General features: G+C 37.5%; 1 protein-coding gene across 1 annotated transcript in view; it reads left to right on the forward strand.

The window, feature by feature from the left end:
• The window catches only part of ZNF521 (zinc finger protein 521), a 278,374-nt gene that overhangs the window by 142,744 nt on the left and 113,550 nt on the right, over window positions 1–22,080 (forward strand). Inside the window, exon 4 of the mRNA XM_049620332.1 lies at window positions 5,594–5,678. Within this exon, the coding sequence (XP_049476289.1) occupies window positions 5,594–5,678 (85 nt within the window). The remainder of the gene's footprint in view (window positions 1–5,593; window positions 5,679–22,080) is intronic.

Below are 22,080 nucleotides of genomic sequence, written 5' to 3' on the forward strand. Positions count from 1 at the left end.
TTCAAGTATAAACAAAGCAAGAGTACTTGTGTTTGAAATTAGAAATGTTAGAAAAAATAAATAAAATTGGAAAGGTTAGACATGAAAAATAGTCATTGAAATAAAAGTTTTGGTAGATAGGATACACTGTAGACTGGAGACCAGTGAAGAGAGAATTTGTGGTTTGTAAGGGTACAGAGAGTCACCTAGAACAAAACAGAGGACGAACTGACTTTTAAAATATGCATGAAAAATCGTTAAGATACACAGAGGAGAAATCCAGAGGCTCCATCCAATCTATGTCTAATAGGAGTTCCAGTAGAAGTGAATGGACGGTGTGTGAGAGACGTGTAGAAACTGAAGAAATGATAGCTGAAAACTTTCAGGATTGGAGACATACATGAGCTCTCAGACAGAAATTATTCTTTTGTCATTGAGCAGGACTAATAAACAAAAATATATGGTTGAGAACATGGCAATTAAATCTCAGGACACTGGGAGGAAAGAGAAAATCTTGAAGTCGAGTAAGGGATTTTGGGAAGCGAGCTCTTCCCTATGGATTTTGGCCAAGGACCTAGTACTGAAAGCCTGTGCTGAAGGTGGCCAGGGACAGGGTCCTCACTCTCAGACCATCCCTGGCATTGTCAAAGACCAAAGCACTACACAATTGTAAGGAAAACCTTCTTCCTAGATCTACCTACAATGCAACTGTGAATTTACGTGCAAATGATCAGAGTATAAACTGTGTTAAAACTCAGTAGGTGGGAGGCAGAGTATAATACTGGCCTTAGTTATAGTATTCACAATCTGAATGAATTAGGCTGAGTCACTTAATCTGTAAATGAGGATAATAATCTTTCCTTTGTCAACTCTTACAGTTTTGTTGCAAGTGAATTTTATGCATATGAGTTCTTTATAGAATTTACAGACAATTATAGGAAACTATTGTTTCTTTATTATAGAAATGAATGTAAGTTATGGTGTTTGACCTTTTAGAATTCATACATTAGATTTATAAAAAAACAGGTAAACAGAAAAAACCCTTACCAAAAAACTACAAAAAATAGTTGCAAAGCTACTTATAACAACTAAGCACAAATAATTTTTGGTGCACACCAAGTGTGGTGGTATAAAATGAACCAAGGAGATGGGCTTAATCAAGACTAGGTTTAGTGTTTTAAAAAAATGATGTATTATGAATTATTCTAACCATTTATTTCCATTTTTTATTATGAAAACATTTAAGTATATACCTAGATTTAATAATTGTTAACATTTAGCCACATGTGCTTTATCTGTATGTGACTATATATTTTTTTCTGAGTATTTGGAGGTAAATTGTGAACATCATGCCATTTCATCCCTAAATATCCACAGAAAAAGATTTGTTTATCCACATAACCATGATATCATTGTCACATCTAAGAAAGTTAGCAGTAGTAGTTCCCCGGTATCATTTTATAACCAGCTGATACTCAGATTTCCCCAGTTTCTTCAAAAACCTTTTTATAGCTGTTTTCTCCCCAAATTAGAATCCACACATTACATTTACACACACACACACACGCACACACAACATTTATTAGTTGTCTTTTTAGTCTCTTTCATCTGAGAACAATCTCTCCACCTCTTTCTTCCCCTGTATGACATTGGCTTTTTGAAAATAGCAGGCCAATAATATTTTTGATTTGTGTTGAAGAATATCTTGGATTTGTGTACTTTTTTTTCCCTCTCTTCTCTCACAGTACTGCTTATTCCTCTGTCCTTGCTTTTCCTGAAAACTGGACTATTTATCTAAAGGCTTGATTAGATTCAGGTATACATTTTAGATGAGAGTACTTTATTATGATGTACTATACTCCACATTGCATCACATCGAGAGACACATAATGCCAGGCTATTTTATTAGTAGTCATATTAAAGTAAGTAGTTTGGTGCAGTGATTACCAACAGATAAATCCACTGTAAAGGTACATCTTTCTCTTTGTAGGTATTAAAGGATAAAACTTGAGTATCTCCAGAATAACCTTTCTCTTAATAGTTTTAGCAGCCATGAATGATTATTCTGGGCTACTTCTTTTGGCATTGCAAAATGGTGAATTGCTAATTCTGTCATCCCTTCTACTGTGAGTCTTTCATAAAGAACTGTTCCTCATCAAATAGGCATGAACTACATTTCTTCCTAAAAAGCTTAGTGCTTCTGTGCCTTTAATTACTAATTTTTAGAATAAGAGATTTATGTCATAGTCACCTCCAAACCTCCAATGGTGGCAACTGAGATGTTTTTTCTGTTTCTGTTTTTGAAGGTTACTATGAACTCAATGATTTTTTTTATAGTTTGTGTTTTGTTTAAAAAAAAATCAAAGCAATTTATACCTGCAAAGTATATATAATTTTTTATTTGGTGAGGCTCAATGTGAAGCCTAAGTCCTAATTTGAATGGGGGGGGGGGTGGTTAATCAGAATAATGTTTTTTTTAAAGTATACATTATTAAAGATCCTAATCATTTTTTTTTAATTTATGAGATGCTCTTTTCTGAAAGTCTCTGAGTACCTTAACCAGAGTATAACTGAAAACAAGAATGTCAAAAAGGCACATTTAAATTGTTCTCAAAATCAATCAAAAATAATGAGGTGCTGGGAAAAAGTTGTATCCTTGATAATTACATCTATCAGTATCAGAAAACAAAAGAGAACAATCAGGAAATGACAACCCCACTCCCAAGTAGCACATTAAAAAAGGCTAATGAAAAAAAGTCTCTTTTAAAAATTGTACTAAATTAGCATTTCAAGTAAATTGACAACTTAAGCGTTGATAAAGGCCAATCTGGGGCCCAAACAATGGAAGTTCTGTTTCTACAGTTATCTGCTTTTAGAAGAAATGATCTCACTTGACTTTTTTTTTGTTGTTGTCTTCTATATAAATGGAAGTAATTGTCCTAAGGTGGGGGGGGGGGGGTGACAGTCCTCCTGTACTCCTTAAGGGTGAGGAGACCCCTGGAGTATTGTGCTTAATTTGAGGTTCTATTACTTAAAAGGTTGACCTGGAAGAGGGTAACCAGGGTGATGAAAATTGTTGAAAATGTTTCATATGCCATCCCTCTATTCTCAGTCTGAAAAAGGGTTAATGTAGTTGGCTTATTAGACGAGGGATCCAGCCTGTTTTTTATAGCTCCAGAGCATAGAGTTAGGACAAATGCACAAAAGTAGCAGAAAGCAGATTTGGGTCTAGAATTAGGAAGAAGTCCTTTATAAACTCAGCTGTACAGAGCTGGAGTAGATTTGCCTCCAAGGGAATGAACTCCCCAAGGCAACCAACACTGTGCAGAGGTTATAATCGCTTTACTTAAAGATGGTGTATGGGTGGGCAGAGGTCACTCACACATTTTGCTAAGAGCCTATAATTATAATAAAGATGCTTTAAAAGTCATTTAAAATTGCTATTTTAAAAGAAATAGAGAGTAAAAATGAATTTTATATCATGGCTTTAAAAAAGAAAACCTTAATACATCTCAATTTGCATATCATTGCTTTGTATTGCGAAATGTGGGCTGTATGGTGAGGCAGAGTTCAAGCTACAGCATTTTAAGATCATAGTACATTGTTTTTGATGGCATTAAATTCTTACTTCATCAGCCCCAAATTCAGGAGCTTATATATAGGTAAGAATATGACTTCGTTAATAAGAATAGAACATAACATTTTAGACACTGTCTTAAGAGTCGAATTAGTATTTGAATTATCAACAGTGACAAAAGCATTTTCTTTCCATGATAAAAGAAAAGTTACTTACATAGATATCCAAATATGTCAGTTCATTTTGAAGGTAGTAGTAAGTGCTGGTATTTTATTTTGGCTTGTCAAGTGATTTTCTTCTTTATTATTAGGCCAGGAAAAAAAAGTCCTAGTATATTCCACCAACATATTCATCAGTCATCATTTTTGGAGACAGTTTTCGACATATTGTATGTTTTACTGTGCTAACAAGAGAAAAGACTAGCCATTAAGTTTATGTTTCTTTGTTTTTCAGCAAGGTCACATATCAGGAATAATGCTAGAAGTATGCTAATAAACAATATATAATGTAGGTCATCTGGGAGTAAGAAATATTTTCTAACTAGTTCTAAAGGGAAATATTGTTAAAAAAGGGATAGATGTTATTTACGCCACACATGTTGCTCTATATGTCACCATCAAAAGCATCTTGTAAACAGCTCAGCACAGTAAATCTTCCTCGGTGATTGTCCGGGTTTTTCAACTCCGTGTTAGATTTAGATTCAGCACACTCAATTCACAATATGCTTAATGTACAAAGCCTGTTAGATTATTTAGAAACCTTCTATTGGAAATATGCCTGCCCTTTTGTGTTTTACAAGGAATTCTACTATCCTGGGTTGCACACGCCAGTGCTATGCTAAGACGGTGTTACATTAGTGGCATTTGAAATTTTAATTGCTGATGAAATGATGCTAAATTTTTGTGCCTAGCCTTGATTTTGTTGAGTTCTTTAAAATTAATGACAGTTTACAGACTGATATTTTGTACTGCTACCATTAGTAAAACAAGTTTGTAAGACTGCGGATGAAACGATAATTCTCTAAGAATGCCTTAACAAACTGCCATTGATGTGATTTTACAAATGTTATTTTCTCACATTGGGGAGATTTCAAAATGGATTATTTCATAAGGGTTTATTTTGTTTTCCAAGATGGTTTTTAATTGTAAATATCAAGTTTCATCATAAAGGAATTTATGTAACTGTGTTCTGGAAAACATAACCAATACTTTATTTATTGAGTTCATCTAATATGTACTGAGCCATATGGGGGACACAGTGCCAAGGATGTGAAGTCATAAAGGCAGCTTTTATCGGACAGTCTAGCATTTAGAATCAAGACAGCTGATTTCTCTTCTTGGCTGTAGGGCACTCTGACATCAGGCAAATCTTTCTACTTCCCTGCGCCTCAGTTTCTTTATTTATGATAACAAGAATTAATAAATCCTGCACTCTCCACTTCCCAGAGCTGTTGTATAAAATGATAAAACCATCTTAGAATGTTCAGTATGGCATGATTTCTTTATAGGAGAAAATATGTGTTTAAATGCTAGTATTTAGCAACTTCTGAAACATCTAAATATCAGACTGAATTGCAACTAAAAACGATAATTGCTGAATCTTGTAGCTAGATTCCATGAGTCTTACTGACCATTTCACTAAGGGATATCTAGAAGTAATGTCACAGTCATTTTGGTCAGAATGAAATTGTGCCTGATCTACGAAGACCTCGGTTTCTGAAACCCAACTATGTGTTACAGATTTTTTTTTAATACTAACTTCGGTTTTTGAGTTTAGGAATCTTTAAAAATATATTATGCTGTAATTATGTGCCTTCATGTCTTCCAACTGTTTGCAACTAAAAGTATAGTGTTGGGATCAGACCACAAGGTCTTGGTGAGGAATTCATGGAACTTTGCCCAAGCAGACCCACAGTAGCCAGACCAGCATCTCAAAAAAATGTTGTGAGTTGGGTTGGGCTCTTTTTTTTTTTTTTTTTAAAGAAAACAGTAAGAAGTGCATGTGTCTAAGTAATTCTATTTATACTTGTTTTCTCAGAAGAAGACCTATCAGTGCATCAAGTGTCAGATGGTTTTCTACAATGAATGGGATATTCAGGTTCATGTTGCAAATCACATGATTGGTGAGTGACACTCTAAACCTTATTACAGATAGCTTTTTCTCCTACTTGTGTATCAATGCCTATATAATTAAACAGAGTTAAAGATGAATTAATTGTTCAGCCATCAATGTTTTACCTAGGCATGATTGATTTTTATTACTATTATTAGGCCTGATAAGACATTAGCACATTTTATTTTCTGCAAGGGCTAGTTTAGACTTCTGCAGAGGATTATATATCTCCTGCCAGTCAAAACACAGGTGATTAACAAATTAAACTTCTAATCATTTTTGCATTATTGAAAACTAACAGGAATGGTTAATGAACTGGATGTTAGCTTTCCATAGAGTTTTAGACAGGTTTTAATTTCAGAAGTTATTATGGTAATGGCACTGCTGTGTGTTGCTTAAGCATCTTTGTATCAAAATCTAAAGTGGTGAGTTTTTGTGATAGGGAAACATAAATAATTTAAATTGCCATAAGATAGTTTTATATGTATGGTTTCAACAGCCTGGAAATAATCATGATCATAAAGATCATGTAAAGAAGTCAGTAATCATTTTTTATTCCCCACCAAATTGTACATAGATCTTTCTAAAAGCGGTTTGGGTAAAGATCTCTGAAGTCACTCTCGGCCGGTGTTTGCAGGGATTTTGCATTTGTCACATAGGCTAGAACTAAAAGGATAATTTTTTCAGTTATTCATATTGTCCCATTATCCCTTAATTCCTCTGGGGTTACCTCCTATGTTTTTTAATTTGATAAGCACTTAGTAATAACACTAAGAGTTTTACCAGCCAATTAAACTTTATCAAGCAGATCTTTTTCTACTACTAAAATGACAGTTGTTATTACTTTATGCTATTTTTGTTACTCATTTGTGCTTTTATACTGCGAGAGTTTTTTTTTTATTTCATCCTCATTTGATGGAATTTTATAATACCATAAATAATTGTGATATAATACTAAAAAGTCCAATTAACCTCATGCTCTCCTATTACCAAACTCTAAGACAGGAAAGAAAATTCAGCCTTCTAGACTCTGAACTTGTTTTCAGGGGTAAACAAGTTATTTTACACACTTGATCAGAAGCATCCTGAGAGTGCAGAGTGGAAGGATTGCTCCAACTGTCATTACTGATCACAGTGGAACTCCTAATGTTCTTGTAGAATTAATGAAGATAAATTCAAAAGCATGTTAGAAAATTGATTAATCGTTTTTCAATAGGATTTGCTTTATAGTTTTCAAGTGATGGGTCTTTAGGAGGATTATTGCTTATAAAAGACTAAGTACATAATTGTGCAAAATGGAACTTAATGCACAACAGATAAAATTATCGATCAGTGTATCTCTATATTTTCCAGATTTACATGCTAATATTATTAGTGATTTTCTTATACATCAAATATATCCTCAAATGTGGTAGAATAACAGTGACAGCTTTACTGAGTGCTTAGCGGGTAATGACAACATGTAAGAGAATTTAAATAACGTGTTTCCTTGCAATTTTTTCTATTTTGGATTTCAAGAAAAATATTCTTTATAAACTTTCAAAACTGCTTTTTTTGGGGGAGGGGGAAGGGTGTGTGGGTTAGAAAGAATGAGTTCTTCTTGCCATGATAAATGCTGATATTTTCCATGTCTTTATTTCTTGAGTAGAGTTCATTGGTGGCAGTCATTCATGATTCTGCCTCATGCCATAGTTTTACGTGGGCTTCAGTGAAAATGTATCTTGGAATTGGCACCTAATGGAAAATTTAGTGAAATGTTAATAGGTTACGCTTCTGTATAGTTGTATTGTACATAAACTTATTTTTGGTTCTGGATTTTATTTTTTATCCCAGGACTCGGATGAACAGATTGAATATATTTTTCACCATAATATTAATGCTCTTTTGCGTATATTGAGTCTGAATTGAACGTTAAGCAGTGAGAGGACTTTTTTGATTTGCCAATTTTAGTATCATTTGGCCGGAACATTCATTGGTTTGTACTGGCCCTTCTTTTTAAATTGTTTTATACCTTTCCTTTTGTATGTCTCTCACATTCCTTGCATCATTAGTGTGTTCCCAGAGCTTTCTCCCTCTACCTTATGGTGGATTAATATGACACTCACTTCCTCTTGGGATCTGAGCATTTAACAATTCACCTTCCATCAGAGAAGCAAATTCTATTCCTTTCCACAGAGGGCCTAGTTATTTAATATTCATGCTATTTTTAATAATAAAATATGTAACTCTCTTGCACTTGAGGGCTAAACAAATGAATAGTATCCATTTAATTGTTTTATCTGTTGACCATGCATCCAAGTCCTTAAACTCCAGTCATGTTGTTAATATCTACAGAAAGGGAATGCATAATGGGAGGATGTCACAGAGGCTAAGATATCCTTTTTTAAAATCCCAGTGTGATACTTAGTCTTTCAAATGAGGCAGGCAGCATTATTTTGTTGACTAAAATACCTCCATTGAGGGTAGGTATTTTTAGGTTGTGTGTCTGTGTATGTTTTTTGTCTAATCAAAAAATAATCTCAACTAGACATTTAGCAGGGAAGAGGGATTAGAGGCTCTCTGAAAAGCCTCTTACTCTTTTTTGTTAAGAGGGTATATAGTGTTTTTGCAGATTTTGTTCTACATTTCAATCAGTCCAGAGGAAGGATTATGTCACCTGGTGGAGAACAAGGTCTTCAGATGACCCAGTGAGGTGTAACTTTAAATTCCTTCTTTAACCAAGTTATTTGCATTTGCTTCTCTGTAGCACACATGTTTAATGCAGTTGCAATGTCAGACAACTCCATGCTTCTTTCTGGGTGTGCTGGTCTCAGGCTATTGGCCAGGGACATTTGCAAAAGGAAAACCATCAATGTTTCTACCAGGTACATACTAGAGACGTTCTGCTTAAGTGCCGTTTTGCAGCTAGGTGTGGACACACGGTCTGGGTTGCAGGAATAATTACTCAATAAAAAGGCATCAGGGATTTGACTTACGTCTATTAAGGAAAAAAAGAAAACCTCACTCTCCACCACATTTTGACACAGTTTCAGTAAGAAATCAGACCAGTGACTATTTAGGGGTTTCTTTTCTTCTTTACACACACACAAAAAAGAGCTACAAAACATTTTAACAGCTTTCCTGGGGAAAAGATTTCCCTCTTTTCAAGTTTGCACAGATGAGAAATTTTTTCTTGTCTTCCTTTGTTCCTTTCACATAGTTTACGTTGGCTTTTGACCTGAGAATACAGAAAGAAGCCATTGTGTATTATGTCCTTTAATTCCTTTTCCCCCGTCCCTATCAGCGTCGTAAATATTTGTTGTTATTTTCCTCTTTGAGATTTCTGTTATTATTATTATTATTTGGTACGGATTAGCACAGATAGAGACGAAACCAGGGAATTTAAATGTGTTTAACCCAGCAAAGGAATTGTCTCGTATAAAATTATGAGGCTCAACAACAGTAGAGTAAATTTGTAAGTGCTCCGAATAAATGGCTGTTAGGCATGTGATAATATAAAGAGATGACATTGCCAAGAACTATTTATGAGGAAGCTTAATTTTTTCACTCTGATAATTCTTGACCAATAATTACCAGCCTCTAATTATCTATTTTAGTTAGAAAGAAATTTCGATCACTATAGAGGTTGGCATTGCTACTAACGCATAAATCCCCAAAGAGACAAATGTGTTCCAAACAGCCCCAAACAACTGTCTCATGAAACATAGTGAGCAAATTGCAAGCGGCTGGTGGTAGACAACCAGCAGTACGCTCACCATCGAAGGCCAGTCAGCTTGACAAAGAAATGATCAAAGGGGAGAAATACCATTATCCTTGGAATTGATTGCTATACTCATGGACTTTGGAGAACGAGTGGTCAGGATAGAGCTGTGCCCATTTCCAGCCCTCCCTTTCCAAGTTCTCAGATGGAGAAGATGAAGGGGATTGGTGTTAACCGTTTACCTAAGAATTATTTTTTAAAAATTGACTTAGAGATGATGATGTAATGAGCGGGGGTGGTTTTTTTTTGTAGTTTTTATCTGATCAGAAATGGGGTGAAATTTGTGTCTAAGGTGGCAGAGCACCTGTTTTGTGAAAAAACGGGAAATCCACAGAGAGTCACCAGTAAACATGCTCCAGATGGGTCAAGGGTGATGCTTAGAGCATTTAGGGAAAGCAACTGTATTTATCTCTTAGAAAAGCAAAACTCGGATTTGGAAATATAAATGACAGCTAATAGGAAAACACTGGTGGAAAGCTATTGACTATTTTTCTTCAAATCTCGAATACTCAATGTTTTATCGTCACAATTTTTTAAAAGCATGAAAAGATTCAAGTCCTCTCCAGTGCACGTGGGAAGATATATATTCTATGTGTTATGTTACATGTGATATACATCGCTGATGTCAAAGCAAAACAAATGCATAAATCAGTTTTATACACTGTGGTGAATTTTTAGTCTGTTTTGTGGCAAGTGACATTCATATGTTCGGCAATTTGTTTGATGCCCAAGGTCACAAATGGCATTCTTTTCCTTCCATTTCTTTAGTGGATGGTGCGCTATGTGACTAATCTTCATTATAGTTTTGTGACATTCAGTATCACTTCTGAAACATTTCAGCTTGAGTGCTCTTGCTTTACAATAGACTAAAACCAATATTTTGAGGTCTATAGTGGTTTTGGATTTTATATGTCTTAAGGGGAAATATCCAAAGATAAGAATCTCTACATAGGAAGATAAAGGGCCCTGTTGTTGCCCTTTAAACTTTTAGCTTTCATTGGCCATTTTTTTAAGTGAATGGAAATGAATCTATCATAATGCATCTATGTGTAGATATGTATTTGTGTGTGTGCGTGTGTGTGTGTGTGTGTATCTGCACTATCCTAAGAAACTCAAAGTCATTAGGTTGTTCAGAGTTTGCATTAATTATAAACGAGAAGACTATTGAATTCTAAGTCATCATTTGATTGCTTATAAAACTCAGGGAATTAAGAAACAGGCATTTGGTGTTAAATATGATGAAATACTGGCTTATTTCATCAAGAGCTGGATTAAAAAAGATGAAATCTGGGCAGTTTAATGGTAACAGAAAGCTACCCTCATGTGGGCAATGCTGGCTTATTTGAAAAGCCCATAAAGGGTTTCTACATGGACCATACAAAAGGGATACTTTCTCTTTAATAGCCATCTGTACAGGAGAGATGAGAAGTGGGCCAGGTCATCTCTCCTCAGCTGTCATGATATTAACGTAGGTAATGGGGCAAGGTCCGCGTTCTGCTGGGTGTTGTTTTTCATAGATGTTCATCGATTTACACAGATAATTCTATTTATTTCTTAGAGTCGGTCCAAGTGAACCAGGCAGAATAACAAACATCAAAGCATTTCCAATGACTTTATCTTTGTTTGTAACGTAACTTTTGTCTAAAAAATGGTGTCACACCTACTGTGCAGATGGCTGCATGATTTGTAAACCAGCCAAAACATTTAAACAAATGTGTGATCTGGGGATAGATTAAATAAAGGATAAAATGGAGTGTGGGCCACAAATTCTAATAATCAGATGATTTTAAGTTGTGTGCAGCGCGGAGTGATGGTCACAGTGATAGCAGGGAAAGCTTGCCAATGACAGCAAGGTGCCTTATAGATCTCAGGATGGAGCCCGTGGCCTGGTAGGCCTCAGTTTGAGAACCGCACATTTGCTGTGCAGCTGGCAGCTCTGTATGGGGACATCAGATAAAACTTATGTAAAATGAAGTGTTATTGCTTAGTATGAAATTGTTCAGAGAGGGAATTTGCAGACAGTAACTGAAAACAGAATTCATGGTACCAATGAAGCAGACTGTGAGTATGAAGAGGGTTTAATTATCTGCACAATTTAACAAAAATTCAAGACGTACGCAGAAAGGACATACGCAGGCATAGATAGAACACAGCCACGCTGTTGACTGAGTACAGAGCGGGGCCGCAGGAACTTATCAAGCTTCTTCAACGAAAAGGTTTCCTAAAAACAAAGACAATTTAAAATAAAAGAAAACACAAAAGACTTTTAAAGAAAACACATCTTTCTGGAATAAGATAGTTTTCAAGAGCTCATCTTGATTATTTGGATTCCCATTTCTGAAGCAAATTGTAAAGAAAATCTCTGAGCCCATCTCGGAATGTCAGTGTTAAGCTATTAAAAGACAAATCGGGGTGTTTATCCTTGTCTTGTGTTTTAGCTTGCGCCTCGTAGCTTGGGTTTACAAGAGTAAAACATAACTTGCAGTTAGTGGAGTTTCTAATTTACGAGCCCCTAAGAAAACCTGGTGGCCGTTTCTTGTGATGTTAATTTTCCTTGAGACTGAGGGTTCTGAGTCCACAGACAGATCGAAGATTCAGTTTCTGGTGACGTTTTAGAACACACCGCCCTTAAAGAGGCCTCAGAAGAATGTTGTTCTCAAGCTGAATTACTGGTTTCCAGCCTTCCTTCCTAAGCTCCGTACATAGAGGCTGGGAAGAGTCTTTGCCAGACGGATCGTTCCATGGCTGAGACACATTGGTGGGGCTACTGACTCTGGTTCTGGCCTCACCTTTGACTTGCCGGAGAACATGCCACAAGTGTATCCGTTTTTCACTCACTGTTTGATATGTTTATTATCGAATGCGGGTAGCCGTTTCTGAGGGAGGTCTGTAAAACATTTCTGAATGGAGGGCGCCGAAAGTCATCGGCAGTAGATCCGAAAAGATAGATCCCTGCCCACACACGTGCCCGTGTGCACACACGCATCGTGACCTATTTCCGCAGGATCGCTCAGACACATCAAAAGAAAAGGTCTCTGCTGACCCATTTCCATAGGTTATTTCCTAGTTTCAGGACCATTAAAGGCAGTAAACGAAAGAAAGGGAGCCAATATGGAGAGTGGGTGTCGAACTTCAGCTGCTCATATTGTTGCATTTGGTGAGCTGACGGGGTTTCGTAGGTCACCTTTAGAATTATGCCTATGACAGCAGCAGCTACCTGCCAAGATTGCAAGGTATCTCACGGCTCTCAGGATGGCGCCTGTGGCCCGGTAGGCCTCAGTTGGAGGGGTTCACATTTGCTGTACAGCTGGCAGCTCTGTATGGGGCAGCCGTGTGGGCTGCTAGGGAGCTGGAAAGGAGACAAGCATGAAATTTCTTCTAAACCCAACTCTGTTTTTCTGTACTGTTGGCTGCTTCTCAGTTCCTTGACAAAAAAACCAATCAGGCACCCTTTAATCCGCCTGTGATTACCACTGGTATAAAAAGAGAAGCATAATGAGGAAAAATGCCTCGTTTTGTTGCCTTCAAAAGCCAACAAATTGGAGTTAACTTGACAGGAAGTGGCTTAATAATTAGATTATTTATTTATTCCTGACACATATCCCCCTGTTACTGGTCTCAGGAGACCCTGTAGATGGTACGATTTTCAAGCTGCCATTACTTCGCTGTCTTCTGTGAACAAAGAAGCTACTGTCTATCAGTCAATTAAATGCACTCTTTAAGCAGAGGCTTCGAAGTCCTCAATGGAGAGAGCCCTGGGACACTGTGGCTGATGATTCCTTTCTCTGTACTGTACATCACACTCTCAACTACAGTCCCCACAGAGATGGAATAAAGTCATGCATTAAAATATCACTTGTTGATTTGTTTGCTAATGAAGAGCCATTGAAATGTTTGTGTATTTCTATGGCAAAATTGTTGATAAAAGGGCCTACTTGCCTGCGTATCTTAGTTCATCTGCTGTGAGTGCTTATTTAAGAATTATTAAAATTAAAGTCAGTAAACAACAGAATTAAAAAAAAAACCCTGAGAGAACAGGAGTTTTCTTGCCGTCTTCATCAAATTAAATGAATAAAGTCAGGAAAAACAGAGGAATTGGTGTCATTCCGATCCCTTGCTTACACTCCATTAATCTAAACATTGTTTTCTCCGACATAAAAATGTAAGGCTTTTTCAGAGTATCTGGGATCTACACCTTTTAAGTATGAAAAGATATTAGAATCCCTTTGTGAGAGTAATGTACTTAGAGATTTTTTTTTTTCCTTTGGAAGATGAACGGCATTTGCTGCAATTTCTCTAACTGAGTGAGTGTGCGCAGAGGCTTTTCCGGGGAGCTTAGTGGGGGCTTTTACGACCAGACTAATAAAACATCTGTGGCGTGTCAGACTCAACCTCACAGCCACGTGGATTGTACAGAAACGTGGCTTTCCTTCTCTATATGTTCCTCCTCCCGTTTCCTTTCTCGTGTCTTAACATTATTTTATTTCCATCTAAGTGGTGATGACTTTTCAACCATCACGGAGTTAGGGTTTTTCTCTGTTACTGTATTCATCAACTCTGTACTACTTACTGTTTACTGTGTACAAAGCATGCCTTGGCTGGATTTCTCTGGCTCCCATTAATTGGTTTTGTATTTTAAGAGTACATCTGTTGTTAAGTTGGAGGTCTCGAGGTCTGTCTAGGCTGAAAGACTTAGATAATATTGTGACAGCTCTCTGCTGAAATGTTTAGCTATCGCTCTGCCACTTAAAGGGATAAATTTGGGATTTAAACCAAGGCCACTGAGCACTGAAAAGCATCCCTTCTTCCTCCCATCAGACTTTGTAAGTGTAATCAAGGTTTTAACTATAGATTTCATGATTACCTGACAACAGGCTGTAAAGAATTAATGCGAGACCTCATCAGATGGTCATAGTCCTTATTTCTACCCTGTTATTCCAAGTCATTTTGTTAGAAAAAGCTTAGATACTCGGAGGTGTTCTATAATAGAAAATGAATTTGAAACCCTTTCATTAATTGGTGATTAATACATTTCAGGATTAGTTTAAGCAGGGCCCTACCTCCTGCCCAGTCAAGTATGTTCTGGTTAATATCCAATTATCTGCACCTTCATAGTTATTATGTCTTAATATTTCGGATATGATAACCAGAAACTGGAGAGTAATGCTAATGAGGAGCACAGAGCAAGAATTAACCAATGACATACTCAATGATCCTTGGTGGGGAAAGTATCTCTTTCTTCCCCTTAACTCATTGCTTCAGCATCTTCTGGGCACTGGCTGAAAAGTAAGACTTTCAACTATAGCAGGCAAGACCCAGAAAACGAACCATTTTCTCTTTCCATACTAGGAAACTGAAGGTGCAGTTCACCTACAAACACTGTTTAAGTTCATTTTATGGAGAGTCAGCATAGGGAACAGAGAGGCAGTTTATATTTTCAAACAGGAAACATCCTATTTTTTTATCTTTTCCTTTTAACCGCGCCACAGGTTGTTACCTTTTCAGAGGATGTTTTAATTCAGATTCATTTGAAATGCCTGTAATATTTCACCAAGGAAACACTCCTCCCTGCTACCTCGTATCCTCTTCCCCCCCTCAAATTTATCACCGTGACGTATATGCGTGGTGCCTCAGTTTAATTTTTGTGCAGGTCATTTCCCTTGAACAATCTGACGTGGCTCCCCTAGCAGCCTGCAAGGGTGGTGTGTGTGCTGCTTCAAAACACGCAGCTTTAAATAGTGCGCTTTGTACATTACCCCTTTATATGCTTTATTGTAATGAAGCAACATCAGTAAATTGCAATGAAGGGCGATTGTTGCACGGGGATGACTAGTACACCTTGGGGTCCATTTGCACCAGATTATTCTTTTTATTGTTATTATTACTTCCCATCTTCTTTACTCTCTTGCTGCCGAACTTGCTGTTGGCCACCGGTGCAACACAGAGGGGATCTTAAGGAACATTGCAGGCATCATTTTTTTTCTCTTAGGCACATACCAATCGCCGTTCAGTTCCCAATCAGACATCCTGGGGGCTTTGTGGGTCTTTATTGATGCCACTTTACTCTGTTGACTTCATTCGTAATGTTCTTCGTCTTTATCTTCTTAGAAGAACAAATTTACTGAGAATAAAAGTGACCCATTTCTTTTCAAACATTTCGTGGAGGTGTTATACGTTTATAGTCGGGATGATCAGCCAATTTGTCCCTTCCCCCAAAGAGGTTGAGTCATTTGCACCGGGGACTTAGAGGGGATTACTGTTTAAGGGAAAGATTTGTATTTGCTGTGTCTTCTTGGATTTCCTTAAAACACAGACTGGAGTCATTATGAATATTTTATATGTTAATAACATCTCTTTACAAAAATAACTTGTTTCCTGCCCCCAACCAACTACTGTCCCCCAATAACTAATCAAAAACAGTGTAGATTTAAGTAAGCAATCCTCTGCTCTTATTGAACAGAATTACGAGCAAGGCTTTAGTTTAGGGATGATTATATGTGAATTTTGGGTGACTGTTAATCTTTCTATTGTCATAATTTTAGAACCTGTGTCCATTTGTGTTTCCAAATTGTTAGTGCAGCTGTTGTTCTGTTTCTGTATTCCTAAGGCTGGGCTCCTGTGCAGCATTCAAACTAAAATCTAGAATTAGACCTGACACACCTTCAATTGAACTATCAAGTCTTTGAAAACTGCTTGGCCAGTGACGCCAGTCCCGCACTATTCGACTGTACACACTTCCGATTGCGGGCCAAAAAGCATTGATTTTTAGCTGTCATTTCTAGTGCACATACTGTAGAATTGAAATTTAAACCTTAATCCACTCAGTAATGCAATTAATTTTTAATGTGCAGTAATACTAATTGAAATAGCCTGAATTTAGTAAGTCACCACAAGACATTTTCAAAAGCAAGAGTCTCCACTGAGAACCTGGGAGGACAGATAATCATTGTTACAGTGTTTACAGGATAATGCTCACTCTGCAGACCTCCAGTGGAAAGGGAGGTTCTTTAAATTAGACTATAGTATATCTCTGTGAATAGAACTATCTCAGAGAGAATTCTTACTTTCTACCCACCAGAACAGGCTAAAAATCTTCTGATGGAGTTAAAAACAACAACAACATAGTTTTAGTTAAAAATATCTTAATATAGTACATGTAAAAATTATATTAACCCTTTTCTTTTTTTCCAAAAGAGCATCTATGAGTCGTTGCAAATGAAGTCACCTGCCAGCAGTGTCATGGTCAAAAGCCACAGTCTCAATGGGTAATCTCATTATTCGATGGGTATTTGAGACACTGTTTCCAGATTTGATGAATATGTGTACTCTGTCAGCTGCCTGTAAACCTATTTGGCCTTGTTTTGGTATATGAATATTCCTGTAAACAAAAATATACCCTAGTTTTATTTCAAACTGTGTTCCTTCGGCTTTTGCATATTATTTCAAAATGGCCTTTTAAATGTTTTGTGAGGTTTTGGTTTTTTTTTCCTAGCCAGACTAAAGCAAATTTTGCACAGTAAAACCAAATAGGTTTCTAGGCATTTCTACACTAAAAAGGTTCTCTAACCACATTTATCTGCTAGTAAATGAGGACTTTTTAAAATGCATCAGTTCTACTGATGAATGGGCTTGCAGAGTGTTCAAAATGAGCACCAGCATTGCTCTAAAAAAAGGCGAGCACTGTATATCATCCTTTCATGGCTCTCGCATTATAGTATTTAATAAGCCGATAGTGCTGTTAAATATTTAGTAAAGGTTCCCTCGTAACCCTGCCATCTATTCAGATGGGATTTGAAGACATTTTTGCAGTACATAAGTAAAAATGATGTTAGAGAAGTGGTTGTAGCGTGGCATATTTTCTAAATGAAGTGTGGGGTAACACGGTGTGAATAAGTTCAGAGATTCACACTTAGAAATACCTAAGTCATTTCATGTTCTTTGAATGAAGGGTTCAAACTGACTTTTGTTTTGTCACTGTTAAGTCAGAGTGCTCTTGGGGTTATTTACACAGAATACTAAAAATGACGTTATAGTACGTTAAAAAAAGGGGGGGCAGCTCTTACATGGTGATTATTTTAAGCCACCCTAGCTTCAACTGAGCTTTATTATAGACATTTGCTCCTTTTCACCGAATAGAAGGAAAAGAAAAAGAGATGAGGGCAAATCAGCTTATACTCCACTCAGAGCATATTATCAAATCCAGTTGGGGTTTAGTAAGTTAAATATATTCAGCATCTTTTAGGGGTACACTGTGGCAAATACTGAATAATAGATATTGTTGTACACACTGATATGATGCAGGTGGATCATCTTTATCAATTCTTATTCAAGTAGATTTCTATTTGTTATTATCTAAATAGCAATAATTGTTCTTTTAATCTGGAATGCATATGGGTTTCTAGGATCCTTATGCAAAAGTGCTGCCTGTAAATGCAATGCTGACATCCTTACTGTCATGTGGGTGGGGCAGAATTCACATTTAAATCGTTCAGTGCTCACTAGTGTTATTAGTTTTGAAGGTGTAAAGATAAAGGCTAGTAGTTTGTTCAGACGTGTATGTAATTTGGTTGGCTCTTCCAGGAGCCTATTTGCTTGATTCTAATTTTCATCCTGTTTTATATGCAGCCAGTGACCACAGTATTCATTCAAACTGCACAGAGACACGTCTCATCTGTAAAGCACGGCTTACTGATCTTATTTGCTATTTGTATTCTCATAAGAAGAAACACAGGATTCATACAATTGGGGGGGGATAACATTTCGTTTTGAAATGATGTATATCACATAGATGTTAATATCAAGAATTACACGATGAAGGATGGATAAAGGAGAGAGCTTTAGGTATACGTGAAGCAGGAGAGAAGGAAAGTGAGACAGGGTTCATATATAGGTGTGTTTAATATGCAATGCTTGATGTATGTTGACCTCAGGTTACAAGAGTAGAAAATCCCATTTTCCAGCTTGTTTCAAATGTAGTAAAAATGCTGCTTCAGTTGCTTTATGCTACTCACATTGGGAAAGGTGCTTATACTGTGATAATTATCATCAAGGAATATTAATGCGTTCAGCATTTGTAACCCAAAAACTCATTATAGCTTAAGCTGTGCATCATCTGTGAAGAGAGAACTTTGCCAGAATTCGCTCTTCACAGGGGTTGCCTCCTGCTTGCTGCGGAGTGGTCAGAGTACTGCAAGAGGTCACTTAGGCTATTTTTGAAAGCTGAAGTTTTGCAATTTTTGAATCACTACCTTCTGTCTAAAGCGCTTATTGTTCTTGCCTCACAATGGCCCCCTAACTGAAGGCATAGCCAAGTGCCAATAATAATAGCAATAATAAATGAGTAAGAAGTAAGTGTTTAGAGCACTATGTAGAATCCAAGAGGTCGGCACATATAGCCCATACCCAGATAATTGAAGTACAGTATTGGTGTCTTTCCTTCTGTCATTGGGCAAAGGGATTCATTTACACCTGTTTCCTTAATGCAGGTGCCCTTGGGTTTCAGATAGAAATGCCCCCACTGGGGCTCCACTTCACAGCCCTCTGGCTGGAAATTGTGTAAATAAGACTGCAGGGTCAGCCTTCCCCTTTTGGCAGCAGTGTCCTTAATTAGTCTGTGACAGTCTTTCACATGAGCCTGCACTGTTCCTGGGGTCATTTCTCACACATCTAAGACATCCATTTCATGCGCAGATAGATATTTTTGTATGTTTGTTTAAAATCATTCCCTGGGGGAATATTGACGTGGTGGGAGTGAGACTCTCTGGGTGTGTCCAGAATTCTATAACTTAATCTGATCAAAATATCCAGTTGGGTGGCTCCATTATAAATTCTAAGTGGTTAGTTGCATAAGAACATCGTTCCCTCACCTGCGGTTGGCAGCTTGTTGAAAAGGAGCCGTGTGCCTGGGATATTTTGATGTGATTAAATTCCATTATTGTTCTCCCACTGATCCATTGCTTGTCATTTCCCATAAGTGACATTGCTCCGTGCGGCATGGTATAGTTTGTGTCAGGCCCAGGCAGAGAGCACTAACACTCAGTTCTACCCGGCTGTCTGAATTTGCAGGACTGCTGTGTTTCTGAGGTCAAATTGTGACCCTGACCTTGCCCCTGGGAGGACTAGAAAAATATGTTTCATAACTTCCCGTAGACCTACATGAAGAAAAAGAAGGGAAACCATGAAGCCCATAGGCTCTGTTTAGATGAGCTGTAAGGTTGGAATTCATCAAGCAGGAAAGCTTACTGTTGCCTAGGAGCTTCCTCACCGCGAGGGGTCACGGCTGTGGGTGCTGAGTCGGTCAGAGCTGAGGGCTCTGGGGGACCGGCTCATCATTCAAATAGCCCAGCAGGCACAAATGCACAAGTTGATAATCTGGAGTCAACTTGCTGAAATAGGGACTTACTTACCTGTTACAATCACTTACATGAAGGAATGTTGATAGAATGAGTACCCTGAATTCAGTGCAGATATCATAGGCTTGCTCCAATGAAAACGGTCTGGGTTTTATTTTGTTGTTTGGGGTGTGTGTGTGTGTGTGTGTGTGTGTGTGTGTGTTGTTGAATGGGACATAAGCTTCGTTTTATGCAGTCATGCACCAATTCCACAAAGGATGGATGTCCTGAACCAGAGACCCATTCTCAATAGTTTGGGGCTGCAATGCTGACAGCATAGTTGAGAGATACAGTGGTGCACATCTTCTGTGAGGATGTAAACTTAATAATCTTGATGAATTTTGAGGAGCTCATAACTCCACTTCCTCGCCAAAAGAAGAATTATGAAAAGATCGCTTCTAAATCCTTCAGCCATTCTCTGCACTTGTGATAGATGCCATCCTCTTTACCTTGAGGCGCTGGAAATGAAAGTGTGTGTGTGTGTGTGTGTGTGTGTGTGTGTGTGTGTGTTTTGCGAGAGATAAAAATGTATACTTTAGAAGGAGCAAATTGCATTTTCATGTTTAAGTTCACTATTTGCACTTGATGTGGTGAGATCCAAATGTGAAGAATTGCTTTTGACATTATTTCTGTGTCTCCTGCATCCTAGGCTCGCTGCTTTATTATGCGGAAGTGCACCATCGCATGAGATAAATGTGACGTTGAAAACCTGGAAATAGTATAAGCTTGCATTCTGTGTACAGGCTGTTTTGGATAACTGTAGCTTCTTTACTTATTGACACAGTTTAATTTACTTTAATAATGATACATTCAGTAAAATTGTGAGTACGTGTGTCTTTCAGGTAAAACTCACAGCCTTCCAAGTGTTACAGGTTGGTTTAGGGGCAAAAAAAAAAAAAGCGCGCTTTCATTTCTAAACAGAAAGGCAATTTTAACTTTCTTTAGAAGTCTGCTTTACATAATCTGTAATTTGAATTATCACATATTATTTTATAAACTAAAACTTGAAGTGCAGTCATTTCAGAGTTCTTAAAATATACTCCTGGTTTCTGAATTCTAATTCAGAGCTTCTCTCAGTAATGATGGTTTCCCAATTTGTTAGTGGCCAAGATTCTTTAAAAGGCATTTTTGTAGTTGTTTTTTTTTTTGGTGTGTATTTAAGTGGTTGTATGCGTGTGTTCTCGTCCACACAGGTCTGTGTAGATGCGTACTCTCTGCCAACCTTTTCTAGCAAAGACTCACTGGAACACCACTCCCTGTCTTGTGTTTAACATGTTTCCAACAGCTTAGAGAGATGGTATAAAAGTGAAATAAAAACCATGGAGCTTATATTGGAGTCTGATGTTTGAAAAGAGATATTGGAAAAGGATGTTTTTTGGCTTGACTCCCTTTTTAGATGTAATTGCTGCTTCATTAGGACTTGGAAGGGTTTCCCGTGGTTAAATTTAATCAAATGGCTCAGAATAACAAACTTGTACACTCAAAATTCCAAGACAGTCCCGTACATGAAATGTAATTTTTCTAAATTTAAAACACACACACATCACAACCACCACCACTGGCTGGTTTGTAAAATGCTGTGTGGCGCTCTCTCAAGCCTAGTTCCTATTCCCTACTGGTAGTGGATTGATAAATGATCATGCATAGAACTAGAAGTCATAAGGAATACATTTCAAAGGGTCTGGGTTTGCTTGGTTCTGGTAAGAACCCCAGTCTTGAGCAAACGTGTCTTGAGCGTGCTGATATATTGCACGTGAATGGATATCGGTCATTTGGTTTTTGTGCTGTGACATGAGATTGTCATTATTCTCCTTTGACGGAGGAGGAGATTGAGGCTTGAGCATCTGACCCCAGCATATAGGGCTGGTATGCATAGTAGAAGGAGGCAAACTCACACTTTCTGCCCTTCTCTGCCTCACTCACAGGGCTGCAATGGGTAATCTCTCCCCACAGGCACGGGTTGTTCAGTTGGGGAGCCGGCACTGAGTTATTCTTAGTGATTCCTTTGCTATCATTGCATCCAAAACCTGATCCTGGTGCCATTTTCTAGGCAGCAAAACGTATCCTTGGTTTAGATAAAATTTGATATTTCCATTCAAAGCAGTAAGCAAGGATTTAGCTTGGTTATCCTTTTCTACCTCCTTAAATCAAACTACTTTTTGCAAAAGCTGAGTATATTTCTGCTTCAGAATTCTTTGGAAATGGTGAGAAACAGGCAATGGAGTGACAAGAGTGGGGTAAGTTCACTGTAAATGGACATG

The sequence above is a fragment of the Panthera uncia genome (assembly GCF_023721935.1).
Source record: "Panthera uncia isolate 11264 chromosome D3 unlocalized genomic scaffold, Puncia_PCG_1.0 HiC_scaffold_8, whole genome shotgun sequence".
NCBI lineage: Eukaryota > Metazoa > Chordata > Mammalia > Carnivora > Felidae > Panthera > Panthera uncia.